We start from the raw sequence: 15,217 nt of genomic DNA, 5'->3' as shown, positions 1-15,217 counted from the left end.
AAAAATAAAATAAAATACTTTGAGTATTTGCATACAATTAGTCGACTTTAATTGTCTTAGTAAATTGCAGTGATTTATTGGACAATTCAAAACAACACCAAAATAAACAAACAAACAAAAGAAAGCATAAAAAGTTTTTGTTACACAGCGTCCTAGAAATGATAGTTCTTCTGTGCCTAAGAAAAATTGGAATGTGTTAAATAATCTCTACAGAGTAAGGCAAACCTAAGCATTTTTGGATTTTGAGTGACAAGTGCGCCAACATCTCAAACGTACCCTGTAAAACACCCTCCAGTACGTAGGGGGCGCTCCAACTCTGGATTAGTGCACGTCGTTAACCTAAACGACTTCCCCAACTGTTTCCGGAAGTTTTATTATCAATGATTTTGTCACTCGTGTGAGATTTAAACACTTCTACGGTGTTTGTTGTCCGTTGCTGTCAAGATGTCTTATAACTACGTGGTAACAGCACAGAAGCCCACGGCAGTGAACGCCTGCATCACAGGTAAATATGACTGATCCGTGCAGGACTGGGACGTTGGCAACCTGCGGGCAAATTGAGCTCCCGCGCTGCAGCCATAGCGCTCCACACAGGCCTGTTGTAGCACTTAGCTGCTGGCTTTTAGCTCAAATGTTTACCTGTAATATTAGGCGGAGTGCTTTATATGCAGTGTATCTGTAATTATTTCCGCAACTCAAATACGATAAATTAAATCGTGGTTATTATTTTGGCTAGCTGTTTTTATATAACAGCAGATAAAAGGCGACTTATCTAGCAGATAATTAAATTGCACATAGCCGCTCCAATCTTCTAAACATAACTGGTAACACTTGGAAATCTCATTTGGCTTATATTGGCTCCAAGAAAGTCGAACCAATGCTCAAAATTACGTCCTTTCAAACATAATTTTACATTTTGCGATTTACTTTTTAGAACTTGGCATGGTTTATTTCACTTTCAACTAAGCATTAGATAATGACTTGGTTTACGCAGTTACTCTAGAAGAGATTATTAATAAAGCCATGAGAAATGTGTGTATTACAGCAAGAAAAAAAAACAATCTACATTTACATTATAAACTTACACACTTCTTTTATTAGGAAGTACATACGGAAGCCAGATAGAAGCCCAGGGTAAAACTACATGTTTTCACACTGTATTTTAATGTCTGAGTGGTATTTTGGACTGCTTAGTATTAAGAAAACATATATCTGTCAGAAAGTCTTCGGGTTCTGATCTCTCCTGACACTTTTTTTTTTCTTTTCTTTCTCTGTGAATGAAATACTCTGGATTGCTTTTACACTTCTACAATATGTTCATTATGTAAAATTGCCTCTAAATTATATTTCCATGGTTTATACCAGCTCCTTCTTGGAGCTTCACTGAGGTAGAGGTTAAAATGTTCTGCTGAGACATTTATTCCTTAGTGTGAATTTTGTTTTTAAATTTATCTGCAGTCTTGACAGACCTGCTCAGTATCTCAAATCAGAAGTTATTGCAGTGCCTTCTTTTTCATATTATTTCAAATGTCTTGAATGCAAATATTGCGCACTCGGGATATGTGAAGCTTTGGGGATTGGCTCTTACTGCTCTGGATGCCCACAATTGATCTATATTTGTAGATCAAATATCTAAAAATATTTGATCTACAAATACAATATTTGGAGATCAAATCAATTTCACAACCACTATTTGTAGTGGCTGTGAAATTGAAGCTCATAAAACTTTGTTGGCACATTTTAATTAAGGAAAAATTGACGTTATTATAATAGATATTGGTATTGCATTGGTAGGCAAAAGTATTGCGATTATATATTTTTCTAAAATTGCACAGCCTTGTTGTTGGTTGTTTTTATTTATAATGCATTCATTCATTTAAAATTAACATAGCTAAAGTTCTCAACTAGAGCTGTGAAAGAGAGGCCATCAGTTTTTGACAGATAAACTGTGTCAAAAACATTTTCCTGCCTTTCTCTGCTGAACAAAGTGTAATATCCGTCTTGTAAATGTTGCAATGTTTTTTGCAGGTCACTTCACCTCTGCTGAGGACCTTAATTTGCTCATCGCTAAAAACACACGTCTGGAGATCTATGTGGTCACAGCTGAGGGACTTAGACCTGTCAAGGAAGTTGGCATGTATGGCAAAATTGCTGTCATGGAGCTCTTCCGTCCAAAGGTAGGAATTACACAAATGCATAAGTCATTTAAAGTTTTCTTGTCTCGGTTACATTCACTTATTTATTAAAAATTCAAAGGAAGAGGAAACACATAGTTTATGAAGAGCTCAAATTGAAAGTTTCCTGGGGAGACTTGAGGGAATAAAAAGCAAGTTCAAAGGCTTTTAAAAGTAATTTCTAAGTTAGCTTTTCCATTTGTCTATTTCCAGAAATTCTGCAACAGCTCATGTTGTCCTATTCCGTGTTTATATTGTACCAAGCCATGTTAATGAAATGCTGAATGTTTTTTGCTTTTTTTTCCAGGGTGAGAGCAAAGACCTGCTGTTCATTCTCACATCCAAGTACAACGCATGTATCCTGGAATACAAACAGAACGGGGAGAGTATTGACATCATCACCCGTGCCCATGGCAACGTCCAGGTGGGTAACGCCTTAAAAGTACTCTAGTGGGTTTTTATTTATTTATTTATATATTTTTATTGTGAAGTGTTTACATTGGGGGAAGTTTACAAGCTTTGCTATCTCCAGTAGAAGTTGCAAAATTAAAAATATTTTTGCCCAACCTCAAACATTTCCACACCTGTTCTTCAGGATCGCATTGGACGTCCATCAGAAACTGGGATTATTGGGATTGTTGACCCAGAATGCCGCATGATTGGTCTGAGGCTGTACGACGGATTGTTCAAGGTGATCCCGTTGGACCGGGACAACCGAGAGCTGAAGGCGTTCAACATCCGGCTGGAGGAGCTGCAGGTCATCGACGTTCACTTCTTGTATGGCTGCCAGGCTCCGACCGTCTGCTTCATCTACCAGGTACTGTGAGGTTCAACTTAAAAAAAAAAGACTCTTCAGATGAGAATAGGTTACACAATAGGTACGGGTATTTGTTTATCGTAAGTGGTTGTCAGTTGCTAAAGCGTCTGACAGCAAGACAAAACAGCAACAGCAGAAGTTGGACAGCATTACCAGAAAGTGGATGGTTTTGCTGCAACCGCCTGGAATGTCAGGCCTGCAGGGGTCACTGTGGTTTTATTTGGTATCAGACGGTACATGAATAAACCAACATTCATGTACGTGCACGAAACATAATTGACACATTGAAGAATTCTATCATAATTTTAGTCTATAGCTACGATGTGTTATATTCCCTGATATTAGATTAAATAAACTAATAAAAATCACCTCGTGTTGCTGAGGTGTCTTGCAAGCAGTGCAAATTGAATCAGAAATTATCACCATAGTCACAACAGACTTAAGAATTATTGTCATTCTAGAGATTCTTAGTTTATGTCGGCTGATTAGAAATTTTACTATGTTTTTGTATTTCTTGAATTAGTGTAATAGTCTTCACAGATTTAGGTGATGATATTTCAAGTGTGAAAAGATAGTAATGGTTTTAACACGACACATTACTGTTCTCTCTTCATGTGTTAAAAACAAGGTATCAACCTCCAGAAACCTAGCTGTGCTTACTATTTATAGTGATGTTCTAATTGGTGCAATCTTTTTAAGGCTGCAGCTCCAAGCAGTAGCTCAGGCTTCCTACACAGTCTGGAAAAAAATATGAACATTTTGTTTAAGTCTTTTTCATGCCTGGTTTAGGATAGAAACAAAAAATGGAGCATGTCAAAATATTTGGATATCCAGACTTTGTCCCCAATCTCAAACCTCCTTTCCTTTTGACACAACAACTCGAACAACTTTTCCATTTGCTTAAACATAGCTGCACAATATTGACTGCTTTAATCATCAGTTTAGTGGCATGAACTTTTTGTGTCCTACCTTAGTCTAAACCATTCCTCTTTGTCTTAGGACCCTCAAGGACGTCATGTAAAGACCTACGAAGTTTCTCTGAGAGAGAAGGAGTTCAACAAGGGCCCTTGGAAACAGGAGAATGTCGAGGCTGAAGCATCCATGGTTATTCCAGGTAAATCAGAACTGCAAGTGTCAGTTGGCTTGATTTCATGTTTCATTATCTTCAAGCTTAAATCATTAAAACAAAAAAATTCTATCCAAATGAAATGAGAAAAAGGAGTTATTATAGGCTAAATGTGAGCATAGCTTCCTTTTCATCTGTTTAATGAAATATCTGAAATTCCCTCAATGAGTTGGTCTCATAAGAAACAATGGAAATTGTCAGTTTTCTCTTAATTGTCAGTGACTGGTGATTAGCTGGTCAAATGCTGCAAAGCTGAGTTTTTGTTTTCCTGTTCATGTCATAAAATGCATCACAGTTAGAGGTGTGCTGATTGATCAGCCACCGATCATAATTGGAAAAGTGTATGATCGGTGATTGGCGAACACTGTCTCGTGTTGCCGATCACCAAAACCTATCACCTGTATCTCATTTCACAGCCTGCGTGTGCAGCTAATTTCCTCTTTCCTTTGCACTGTGCAAGCGCGTGGCAAGAAATGCTAAGTAATGTGGTGAGGAACTTTAACTCTCTGAGACTGAATGGGGACGTTTGCTTGTTGCAACGGAAAGTTACCTCGGGGGTGAAGCACGTCAAAATGCATTTATAATACGACATTTATAAAACAAGCACTTGATGGAGTATGGTTATATCGAGGCTCACTGTAGGACAAAAAGACATCCAGAGCGATCAGACAGCAGGTAAAGCAGCGAACAACTACCAACACTCACCCGGATGAGCATGACGGTCAGAAAGCTAAACAAATAACCTGAAAAATAATTTAAATCAACGAGCTGGCAGTGTAAGACACCGGTTCTGCTCTCACTGTTCTCACTGTTCGACCGCAGCTGCGCGCTACTAGTAGTATTTCACAGACGTAGCACCATTTCTGCTCCACCTGGCAGTGATCTCTCCCACCGAACCTCTGCTTAAAGCTGCATCATGTAACTAAAACAACAAAATAATATTTTACATATGTATTAAAACCTTTGCTAATCAGATAATCTCTGAAAACAAAATAAATCCATTTCCTCTACCTCCTTTCTATGTTCTGCAGAATTAGTGTCAGAAACAACAGGATTAATCTGCTAGCTGTTCTCTCAAAAAGTTTTGTATTTTCTTTTTTCTTGACATTATGCGATTTATTTGACTCGTATAATTTATGGTACTGAGAACCATACTATTAAATATAATTTTACTGATTGCAGGTTTTCCTATTGTCCTTTTGACTGAATAGCTGGTGTATTACATGCAAATATTTTGCATGTTTATGTCTAAATTAGCTGAATTTATTACCAGATAATTTTTTAGTTTTGCCAAATCACACAATAGCATTTATACCTAACGCAAAAAATTAACAACAAATCCAGATGATCGGCAGTGATCGGCCCTCATGGGTGATCAGAATCGGCGGTAAAAAAAACCTGATCGGAGCATCCCTAATCACAGTTAAAAAGCATTTTACTTAATAAATACACAAATCAACAACATGTACTTTAATGCACTTTTGTGAAGTTAATATAAATGAGATAATGATCAGAGAATCATGCATAAATTGTGATCAAAGATTGTGCAGCACATTTATTTCTTTTGTGCCAGAACATCTGAGTTTTGAAACTTTATAATTTTTTTATGAAAAATTCTGTGCAAATGCTGGAATTTAGCAATAATTCTTTTACCCTTTGTCCGTGTGTTTTAGTGCCAGAGCCATTTGGTGGCGCTATAATCATAGGACAAGAGTCAATCACCTACCACAATGGGGACAAATACCTGGCCATTGCTCCACCAACAATCAAGGTAAAAAGTATCAAAATATTCAGTTTTCATCAAAGTGTTCATTCATTATCAACCTGCTAAATGTTTTACATCTGACATTTTTTTTCCCCTGTTTTGCCCTACCAGATAAATAAATGACTCTAGATGACATTTCATAATAGAAATTGAATAAAAAAATAACAGAGTTTCACAGTACTGGAAGCAGTGTTGTCTGTTCCTCTTGCTGACTTTAGGAAAAACAAAACAAAATCTCACTAAATCCATCAACAGAGGAAGCTGTTTGATACTTTAAATATCATTTTAGTTATCCGATTCCTCTGAAGCATAATCAATTATGCTGACTGAAACCTTAGCAACACTTTATTAATAAAAATATGGTTGATATTGCATCCAAGGCAAAAGCATGTCTGAAATCTGGTGCATTGTCTTTGCATAACAGATTCATATATTCATAGCTTATAGTGGGAAACTGTGTATCTATCAGAATTATCTGATGTGTTTGTGTATTATTTGGACATATTCTTGCGTCTTTGCCTGTAGTGAATATGTTTACTCATTAAGAATATGGCAATTGGTGTTAAATTCCTTTCAGAGCCAGTTTCTTACCGATGACTTCCACTTCCCGCACTGGTTTTAGTGTTCTTAAGATTAACTTGCAGTCTGTAGCACTCGGAACACATTCTCAATGCCCAGAGGAGCTCTTCAGCAGCCGCTTGCTTCTATAATTAGAGGCTGTTCTCTTTGTGTGCTGGAGTACCAGGGTTTCATAAATTTTGGAAAGAACATTTAAATTCTTCTGATGTAGAAGCCTCTAATTTGGAGTTACGCAGCTGTTATCCTCCTGTGTCTTTGTGTCGAGGCCTTTGGCTCTGCTGCTTAGTAACTTATCAGTCTGACTTAGGAGTGGAGGGCGTTTGTGCCTCTTTGAAGGCTCATTCATGCAGTGCCAGCCTTTCTGTGATTTTCACATTTGACATTTTGAAGGAAAAAAAGGCTTCTTGTCTCAGCAGTTTACAGGAATTATTTCAGGAATCTGCCTGTTTATTTTATCATAATTTGTCAAGAAATTTAATTTAAACACACAAAACAGCTATTTATAGTATTTTTTGCTTCTTCTTTTTTTTAATCTATCTGGTATTTAAACTTTTGTTTGGGAAAGTTTCAGCAGGAACAGAAGGGGGCAGAAGGGCAGGACTGATGCTTCAGATCCATCTCATCCATCAGTTCTTTCATGATCTCAAATTGGCATCCTGCTGGTATTTTCTATCTTTAAAAGCTTCCAGCAGCCGCTGGGATTTTCCAGCTGTTACAGGTTCAAACATGTGTTGACAGAGCTTCATTTTGCAGGTGTGTTGCAGGAGTTTAAGGGGTAAATCTGACTTGTCAGTCTATTTTTAAATGTTGAAAAGGTGTGAATATTTAGTCTGTTTTTTTTTTGTTGTTGTTTTCTTGTAATCATTGGAGTTGATTGAAACTGCACTTCTTGCCAGGTAATTATAAAATGTTGTCCTGGAGCACCAAGGTGAAAACAGAGGAGGAATGTCTGCCAAATATACATGATGCAGTCAATTATGCATGAGGTGTTTAGCTTTGATTCAGCCAAATCAGAGGTTTGAAAACTCTATCGAAACAGTAAGTTTCAACATAATAAGGTAACAATTCTACATGCAGGTAAATGAGAAATTGTTTCGGCTTGTATAGCAGACTGAAAAGTGGAGCAATCTCTCATTATTATTTTCGTAAGGGAAATTAAAATTTGTTTCAAAATCCCTTCTAGGACCACTGTAGATTTTAATTACATTTTAAGTAATTTTTTTTCTTCAGCATTATCGACTGCTTTCTTGAGTATTTTCCTCTTAATAAAAAACATTATATATGATATGATTTTGATGTTTTCAATAAATTTCAGTACTTCAACCAAATAAGTTAAACTTCCAAGCCTAACAATAAAAAGTTGAGTGGAAGGAAAAAGTGTGGTAGAAAAAAAAGATGCACACACAACTGGGACAACCAGAATATGGTGAATTCAAGAATTTGTGGAAGTAAACAAGGACTGACTGCAACTGGAGTTGCAGAAGAGATGTGTAGAAGCATCTTGTCATGGTTTGGAAGTAAAGGAGTGGAAATTTGGTAATGATTTGATTTGGAAGGCAGGCCATGTCTGGTGTTGGTCCACTGTGTTCTGTCAAGTTGAAAGTGAGGAAATCCATTGACCAGGACATTTTAGAGCATTTCATGCTGGCCCCCTGCTAATACGCTTTCAAGCTGAAGTTTGATATTAAAGCAACCATTTCTTAACACCGCTGCCGACTGATCACATCCATCCCTTCTGCATTGAGGATGTAATTCATACAAAATGTGCTCTGACCAAGTACTGAGTGTATATACAGCACAATACATGGACATCATTTAAAAAAAAAAATTAATTCTTTTTGGTGTTGGATGGTGTTGGATTTTTATTTGCTTGAACCCATGATCTTAAAAGATAATACAACCATATTTTTAAAATATGTCGTTGCGTGTGTAATGCATACATAGTATGAGCATAAGTACTACTTTGATATGAACTACTTGAAATTAATTAACGTTGTGGTAATATTCTAATACAATGCAATACAATACAAGGTAGAAATGCACCTCTCTTTATGTGCAGTAGTATTGCATACCTTGTCCTGCAGAGGGCACTAAAGGTTATTTGTGGTCTTTAAAATGTTTCATGCTGTTGTCCTCTAGCCAAATGTTGTAGATTTAAAGATGGTGAGAGGCTGACCACAATGGAAAAGATGTTTCTCCCTTAGAAAAGGATTCAACATTGAATCAGATGAACAAATCCTCTGCAGAGAGTTTTTAGGAATATTTTGAATTGGTAAAACTATCAGATCAGTGGAGGAAGTTCTACAATTGAGTATATTTGTATTCAAATTCTGCATGTGGTTTGCAGTATTTAAATAACTATTACTGTTTCTTCATTTCCTTTACAGTTGTGCAGTTCTGGACTGGTTGCTTTCTTTCTTGTACTCCAATTTGAACTTAGAACTATTTTTAAAACTAAAGTATAAAATCTGCTACAGCTAGTATTTAAGAAAAACAGTTTAACTGCAAAGTACTTTGGTGATTCCCAAAGGGACTTTAAAGAAAGAAGTATTTCTAAAATAGAAATGGTTTCATTAAAAAAAAGGAGACTGTTGTTACATTGTAGTACGTTGGGCAGGAATGACCTCATGGAGTAGTCCTTCGCTTTAGCAGCGCTAAAAAAAAGGGCATCTGAAGTGCTGTCTGAAAGGCTGGCAGAGATGCATCACAGAGTCTTTAGTATCTGTGTGCAGTCATGTCCCGCTGAAACACAAACAAACCACTCCCGATGTTTTGTCCCTGTCAGTTTCGACACTAGTTCCAAACGATTCCAAAGCTGGTCGAGGTAAAATCTACTTAAAATTCCTCCTCTGTGCTCTCTGTGTTGTGTGACGGTTGAGAAAACAGATTTGGTATCTAAAGACCCATCCACACCAAAAAACTACCTGCAACCATGATAATAATGTTGATTACAATAATAATGTTGCTAGCTTATGTTGCTTATGTATCAAAACTAATTCTATTGATCCAGAGCAAAAAACAAAACCCACGTGGGATTTAACAATAATTTACAGAGTAAAGAGCATTTGAGAAATTTTAATATATATATTTTTTTAAATAAAATTTCTGCCCTTTAGAGGTCATTTTGATATGAATTCATTCATTTTCCTTAAAACGACTATGAACCCTTCATTTTCTTTTTGAAATATTTATTTGAATTCTGCTCTTTTCCTTGCAGCAAAGTACCATTGTCTGCCACAACCGGGTGGACCCCAATGGGTCGCGCTACCTGCTGGGAGACATGGAGGGTCGTCTGTTCATGCTGCTCCTGGAGAAGGAGGAGCTAATGGACGGCACCGTGGCTCTGAAGGACCTGCATGTGGAGCTGCTGGGAGAGGTGCTCATTTATCTTCTCCACCCTGCCTCCTTATCTCAGTCTGTCTTCACTCTGTTTATCCACCTGACTGTCCTCTGGCATTTCTCCCATTTGCTTCTCTAGTTATTTCAGTCATCCATTATCTTGCTTGTTGATTTTTTTTTGTTTTGTTACGATTGACTCTTTAATGGTATTTCTACGGAAGATGAGGGGGGAAAAAATTGAGCCTGCTCCTTGTTGTCTTTTGCCAAAATGTCTATCACTTAAGGGAGTTTTCAGACAATGACTATTTTAATATTATGCTCAAAACTGATCCCATGTTCGAAATATACAGCTTTTAATGTGTAGCACTCTTCTTGCAACGACCTTCCTGTGAGTTTGGAGAGGCGAGAACCCTCGTTTCTTGTTCTGAGTGATGCAGAAGCAATCAAGCAGACTGAGTGTTCAGCAAGAGATGGATTGCTTTTCCAAAAAAAATAAATAAATAAATGTAGAACTATAAGCTAGTTTGGGCAGACATGAGCAGCTTTTGATTGGAATGTCGAACAGAAAAGTCTTCAGATATTGTTGCATCAATAACATCGTGCATTTTTTATGCTCAGTAAATGAGTTTGCCAAACAAGCTGCAAAAACAGTTCTGTTTTTTTTTTTCTCATACCAGAAAATGAAATGAAAATCCTAATTGTTTTCCTAATTCTACATTAGGTAAGCCGTTAACTTGCACTTAAGTTCATATTCTAATTACAGCAGACAGATTTTTGTGTACATTAACTGAACTCACCTTTCTGTTGGTTAGTTGGACAGCAGTTCTTTGCTATAAACATTTTTAAGTCTTTTTATAAAAGCCCACTTGTTATAAACTTAAAATGAAGATGCTTCAGGTGTATTCTTATTTATAACACATGAAGTTAAAACTGGTTTTCATCCATCTTTTTCATTGATCATAATGAAAAAGATGATCAATGTCCAATGTCTCTTTCTGCTTGACTTTCTAATCATGCAACCAGACAGACATTTAAAGAGGAGCGCTAAAAGCAAATGAGCGCTAAAAGCAAATGAGGCAGATTAGCAGTGCTGCTAACAACTCTGTCTTTTAGTGTCATTCACTAAACGTTACTGTGAAATATCACTTTTTGAAAATTGAGCTGTTAGGTTGTCAGGACAGTCTTGAGACTGTCATACAACAACAGTCTTCAGTCAGAGCCTTGTCCAGATTCATTGCAAGACTGACAACTACAGGAAATCCTTCTCGCCTAAAGCATGACCATCCAGAATGAATGAAGTCTGAAGATACTTGGATGTTAGGAGTCAGGACAACATTTAGTTTTCATTGGGATGAATAAAGTATTATTGAATTGAATGTAAAGTGTTTTTTTTTTCTTTTGTAGTTTTGACAATGATATTGTGGAAAGCATAATTTATGAGTACAATAGTTTTGGCTTGACCTGACATAGAATTGTATGTGTCTCTCATTGCTGGCAGACCTCTATAGCTGAGTGCTTGACCTACCTGGACAATGGTGTGGTGTTTGTTGGATCCAGATTGGGAGACTCCCAGCTTGTGAAGGTAAGCAGCAAAAAAACAAAGACTAACACATTGCTAAGTTTATTGAAACATTAGGGTTAAGGCCACTAATGAAGCAAATTTCCCTCCAAAATCAGAAACAATTTATTTTCCTATCTAAATTCTGCATTCATTACATGCCACAAAAAATATATACAAACGCATAAGATACTATAGATTTCAATAAATTTCAGTTTGTCTAGTTTAAATGTCCATTGAAGTTTAATGCGCTTAAACCGGACAAAAGCAGCACAGATAAAGCTGCGTAAAGTCTGAACACTAACCTACAATTCACAGCTTTAATCTCGTCTACCAGACCAAATCCCCCAACCCTTTGATCCCAGATCTGTCCTTGAAAACTTTAAAACATATATTTTGTATATTTTTGGATTTTATGTCTTGTTCAAACATGTACACTTTTAGTCTTTCATTTGAAGTTTACTATATTTTATTTTCAGACTTCCGGTGTTGCTAACTTAGTAAAAAATGACACCATTTATCCTCTGTTCCTGTTTGTGCCTGCAGCTTAACGTGGACAGCAACGAGCAGGGCTCCTACGTCACGGTAATGGAGACGTTCACCAATCTGGGGCCCATTGTGGACATGTGTGTGGTGGACCTGGAGAGGCAGGGTCAGGGCCAGGTAAATGTCCAGATCTTCTTTATTTCGGTTTGTCCTGTCTTTGTGTTTCTTTCATCTTAAAGTCAAGACTTTGTAACTTCCCTTGTTCTCATCTCCTTCAGGGTTTTGTACTTTGCCAGTGATTTTGGTGCACTGCATTAATATTCATCTAGTGTTGTGGCATCCAAGCTGGGTCAGCTATTATTTCCTTGGATTGCGGTTATTTTCAGTGTTAAAATGCTTCTCGAGTACACACGCCTCAATTGCTCTTCATGTTCAATTTGCAAAAGGCAGATTGTTGTTTAGGTCTTTTCCTTCGGTATTTCCAACACTCTTTGTAACTTTAAAGACCTCATATTAGTCATCTGCATGTATGCTAACCGTTCCTCATTTCATTTTACCTTGAGTAAATGTCAAACTGTGTTTTGTGAAAATAAGCCAGGCTAACCCAGATTGAATTTTAATGTCACATTTAAAATGCAGGTATATATTAATATATATATATATATATATTATTTTTTTTTGTCTGCACTGTTTTTGCTACATCAAAAATCTAATCCATTCTTTATATGCAACCACAAACTGAAGGATTGTGTGAGCCTTTGGCATGACCGTAATATATTCCCATTAAGATTTCATAGTTTTGCAAAACCAGGTTTCTTATTTGACCATTTATCTTACTTTGTGTAGATTCAGTGAAGCAGTGGAATAAAGGGAAACAGAGATGCTGTGCAGAAGGTTTTGTTGGCAGGGTTCGACTCCAGGCTTCAGGGCACTGGATCCGCTTCCAAAGGCGGCAGTCTCTGGGCAGAGACGAGTGCGCCATCAGCCACGTACCGCTTTCATCCATGCACACTGTCTGTCTCATTTCATTGTGTTGAGGTCCAGAACTAAATCTAATCCCAATTGTTTTAATTTGCCATTTGCTGCAAATCCATTGAGCATTTTACTCAGTTAATTGATGCACACGCATTCCAAGACTGTTAATGGGGAGAAAAAAACAGACGCAGAGCACTAAGGCACAATTTCCCAGACGAAATGCAGTTTGACCTCTCTCAGAAAAAAAAAAAAGCATAACAGCTCAACGTGTAGTCCCAGCAGAATATTATGGGCACAGATGTGCAGCTTAATATTTGGCTTTTGCTAAATAAAAAAAATGGAGAAGATTATCAGAGCCCTGGGAATCGCCTGAGAGTGAATCTGACTATGTCAGGGCATTTGAGAACATGTTTGGGGGGGTTGCCAGGTCAATCATGACTGTTTGCATCAAGATGAAACTGTTGGGTGGCAGGTGGTACAGGGTGAGATTATGTGAGCCTGGTGTTAATCTTGTTAGTGTACCATGACTAGATGAATAAATAACATTCGGGCGCACTGCAGTCAGGCTGCACAGAAAAGCAGATTTATTAACCTCTGTGGTGTTGGATCATAATGCTGTCATGTTTCTTAATGATGGTCTCAGAAGTTTTGCGGTGAACTGATTCAGCACAGAGCTGCTGAAATGCAGATAGGCGACGGCTCTTCTACCTGGACATGCATCTGGAGCGATGTGTTGCATTTTAATTTGATTCAATGTAAAGTTTTGAAGATTTTGTCGGTGATATGGGATCTCCTCATAAAAGTAATTTATTTAAAAAAATAAATTTAAAAGCTAAAAGTCATATTATGTAGATTCTCTGTGGGATTTTAACAAGCTCGGCTTACACAAAGGGTAGAGTATTGTTAAAAATCTCACAATTCAAATTTAATTCTGTCGATTACAATTCGGTTTCGATTCAAAATTACTTTAAATACTTCAATATTGATTTAGTAATAAGTAGCATTCAAATAATTCATTGGATTACCAATTAATAATTTGAAATATTACTTGGCTCTTAAAGTTTTCCTACACATCTGAACAGTATAATGGTACACATTACTTTAATAGTGTTTACATAAACATTTCTGAGCAGTAAAATATCTGAAAATGAAACAATACCATAATAATACCTGTGCTCAATATGGAGTTCTGAATTAAAATTGAGGTAAAGTACGCAAACGTAAATAATTCTCCCCTTTTTTTTTGTAGAAACTGACATAATCATAATCATTTTAAGTATAACTGAACTATATTACCTCTCTGACTCTTACCCCTCACCAGTTGGAGTAGGTAATACACACCAAATAGTTGTTTGTCAACTGCCAATAAACCCAAGAAAAAGACAATGACGATGAATTCACAACCAAGGGTTTTATATACGACACTGAGCTGATGCAGCGTTTCTCTGACACTTTTGTCAGCGTGGGCAAGTGCCAACTCCCACTACATAAAGCTTTTCATCAGAGGGAAGGTTGAAATTTCCTGGTAGACGTTAGACGTGACAAATCACAGTGAACTGACACCAACAGATGGCGTGGATCCCTAAATCATCAGAAGCTTCACAATGGACCTCAAACACAATCCAAAACTTGGATTGTGTGTCTCTCTGCTCTTCCTCTAAACACTCAGGCCTTGATTTCCAAATTAAATGCAAAAAGAGGACTTTGGACATCTGACCAGCAGCCCAAGAAAGGCATGTTTGAAGTTATGAGGTCAGAGCATGACCACGTTTAGCTTTTAAAAATGTTTTTTATTGGTTTAATGTAAAATTTACATTTTCTCAGAAACTAAATTGTGGCATTTTTGTTAGCTGAAGCCGTAGCATCAATAAACATTTAAAATCTATCTCTACTTGATAATAATATAAGCTGTGCCTAATCACATGAAATGATCTATTGTTTATTAAAATCAGATCATTATTTTGAAATACCAAGATCTTCTGAAAAATGAATAACTTTCAGCTTCTGAAATATTTTTCACTTTAACTAAAGCCGAAGTTAATTGCTTGTGATTTGATCTACTAGTTTCCCTTTATTTCTAATGTCACCAAGCTCACATTTTAAGTTAATTCTCAGTTATTAAAGCCTGCAATCTTGACTTTTGTCATAAAAAGTGGATGGATTTCATTAGAATTTAAGAACGGAGAACTCAAGCTGGTGTTATTCTGTGACTTTATCTTTCTCTATTGTTTCCAGCTGGTGACATGCTCTGGCGCGTTCAAGGAGGGTTCTCTGCGGATCATCCGCAACGGCATTGGGATTCACGAGCATGCCAGCATCGACCTGCCGGGAATCAAAGGTTTGTGTCTCCTGTTTGTTGAGTCCTCTGTCTCATCCAGCGGCTCCCTCTTAAGTCCTG

The 15,217-nt window shown here is 37.1% G+C and overlaps 1 protein-coding gene across 3 annotated transcripts in view; it reads left to right on the top strand.

The window, feature by feature from the left end:
- Positions 1-331: 331 nt before the first annotated feature.
- The window catches only part of ddb1 (damage-specific DNA binding protein 1), a 64,018-nt gene continuing 49,132 nt past the window's right edge, over positions 332-15,217 (top strand). For all 3 annotated transcript variants that reach the window (XR_477496.2, XR_001664333.1, XM_007568979.2), the window contains exons 1-10: positions 332-505; positions 2,029-2,177; positions 2,482-2,598; positions 2,770-2,991; positions 3,991-4,105; positions 5,791-5,888; positions 9,679-9,837; positions 11,299-11,382; positions 11,905-12,021; positions 15,055-15,157. Coding sequence is in view for 1 of the 3 variants with exons in the window: in XM_007568979.2 (XP_007569041.1) it covers positions 445-505; positions 2,029-2,177; positions 2,482-2,598; positions 2,770-2,991; positions 3,991-4,105; positions 5,791-5,888; positions 9,679-9,837; positions 11,299-11,382; positions 11,905-12,021; positions 15,055-15,157 (1,225 nt within the window). In the remaining 2 variants the exon portion in view is untranslated. The remainder of the gene's footprint in view (positions 506-2,028; positions 2,178-2,481; positions 2,599-2,769; positions 2,992-3,990; positions 4,106-5,790; positions 5,889-9,678; positions 9,838-11,298; positions 11,383-11,904; positions 12,022-15,054; positions 15,158-15,217) is intronic.

Source organism: Poecilia formosa, unplaced genomic scaffold, assembly GCF_000485575.1.
Source record: "Poecilia formosa unplaced genomic scaffold, Poecilia_formosa-5.1.2 Scaffold234, whole genome shotgun sequence".
In the NCBI taxonomy this organism is placed as follows: domain Eukaryota; kingdom Metazoa; phylum Chordata; class Actinopteri; order Cyprinodontiformes; family Poeciliidae; genus Poecilia; species Poecilia formosa.
Note: the sequence above shows the minus strand (reverse complement) of the source record. Positions and strands in the feature narration are given on the sequence as shown.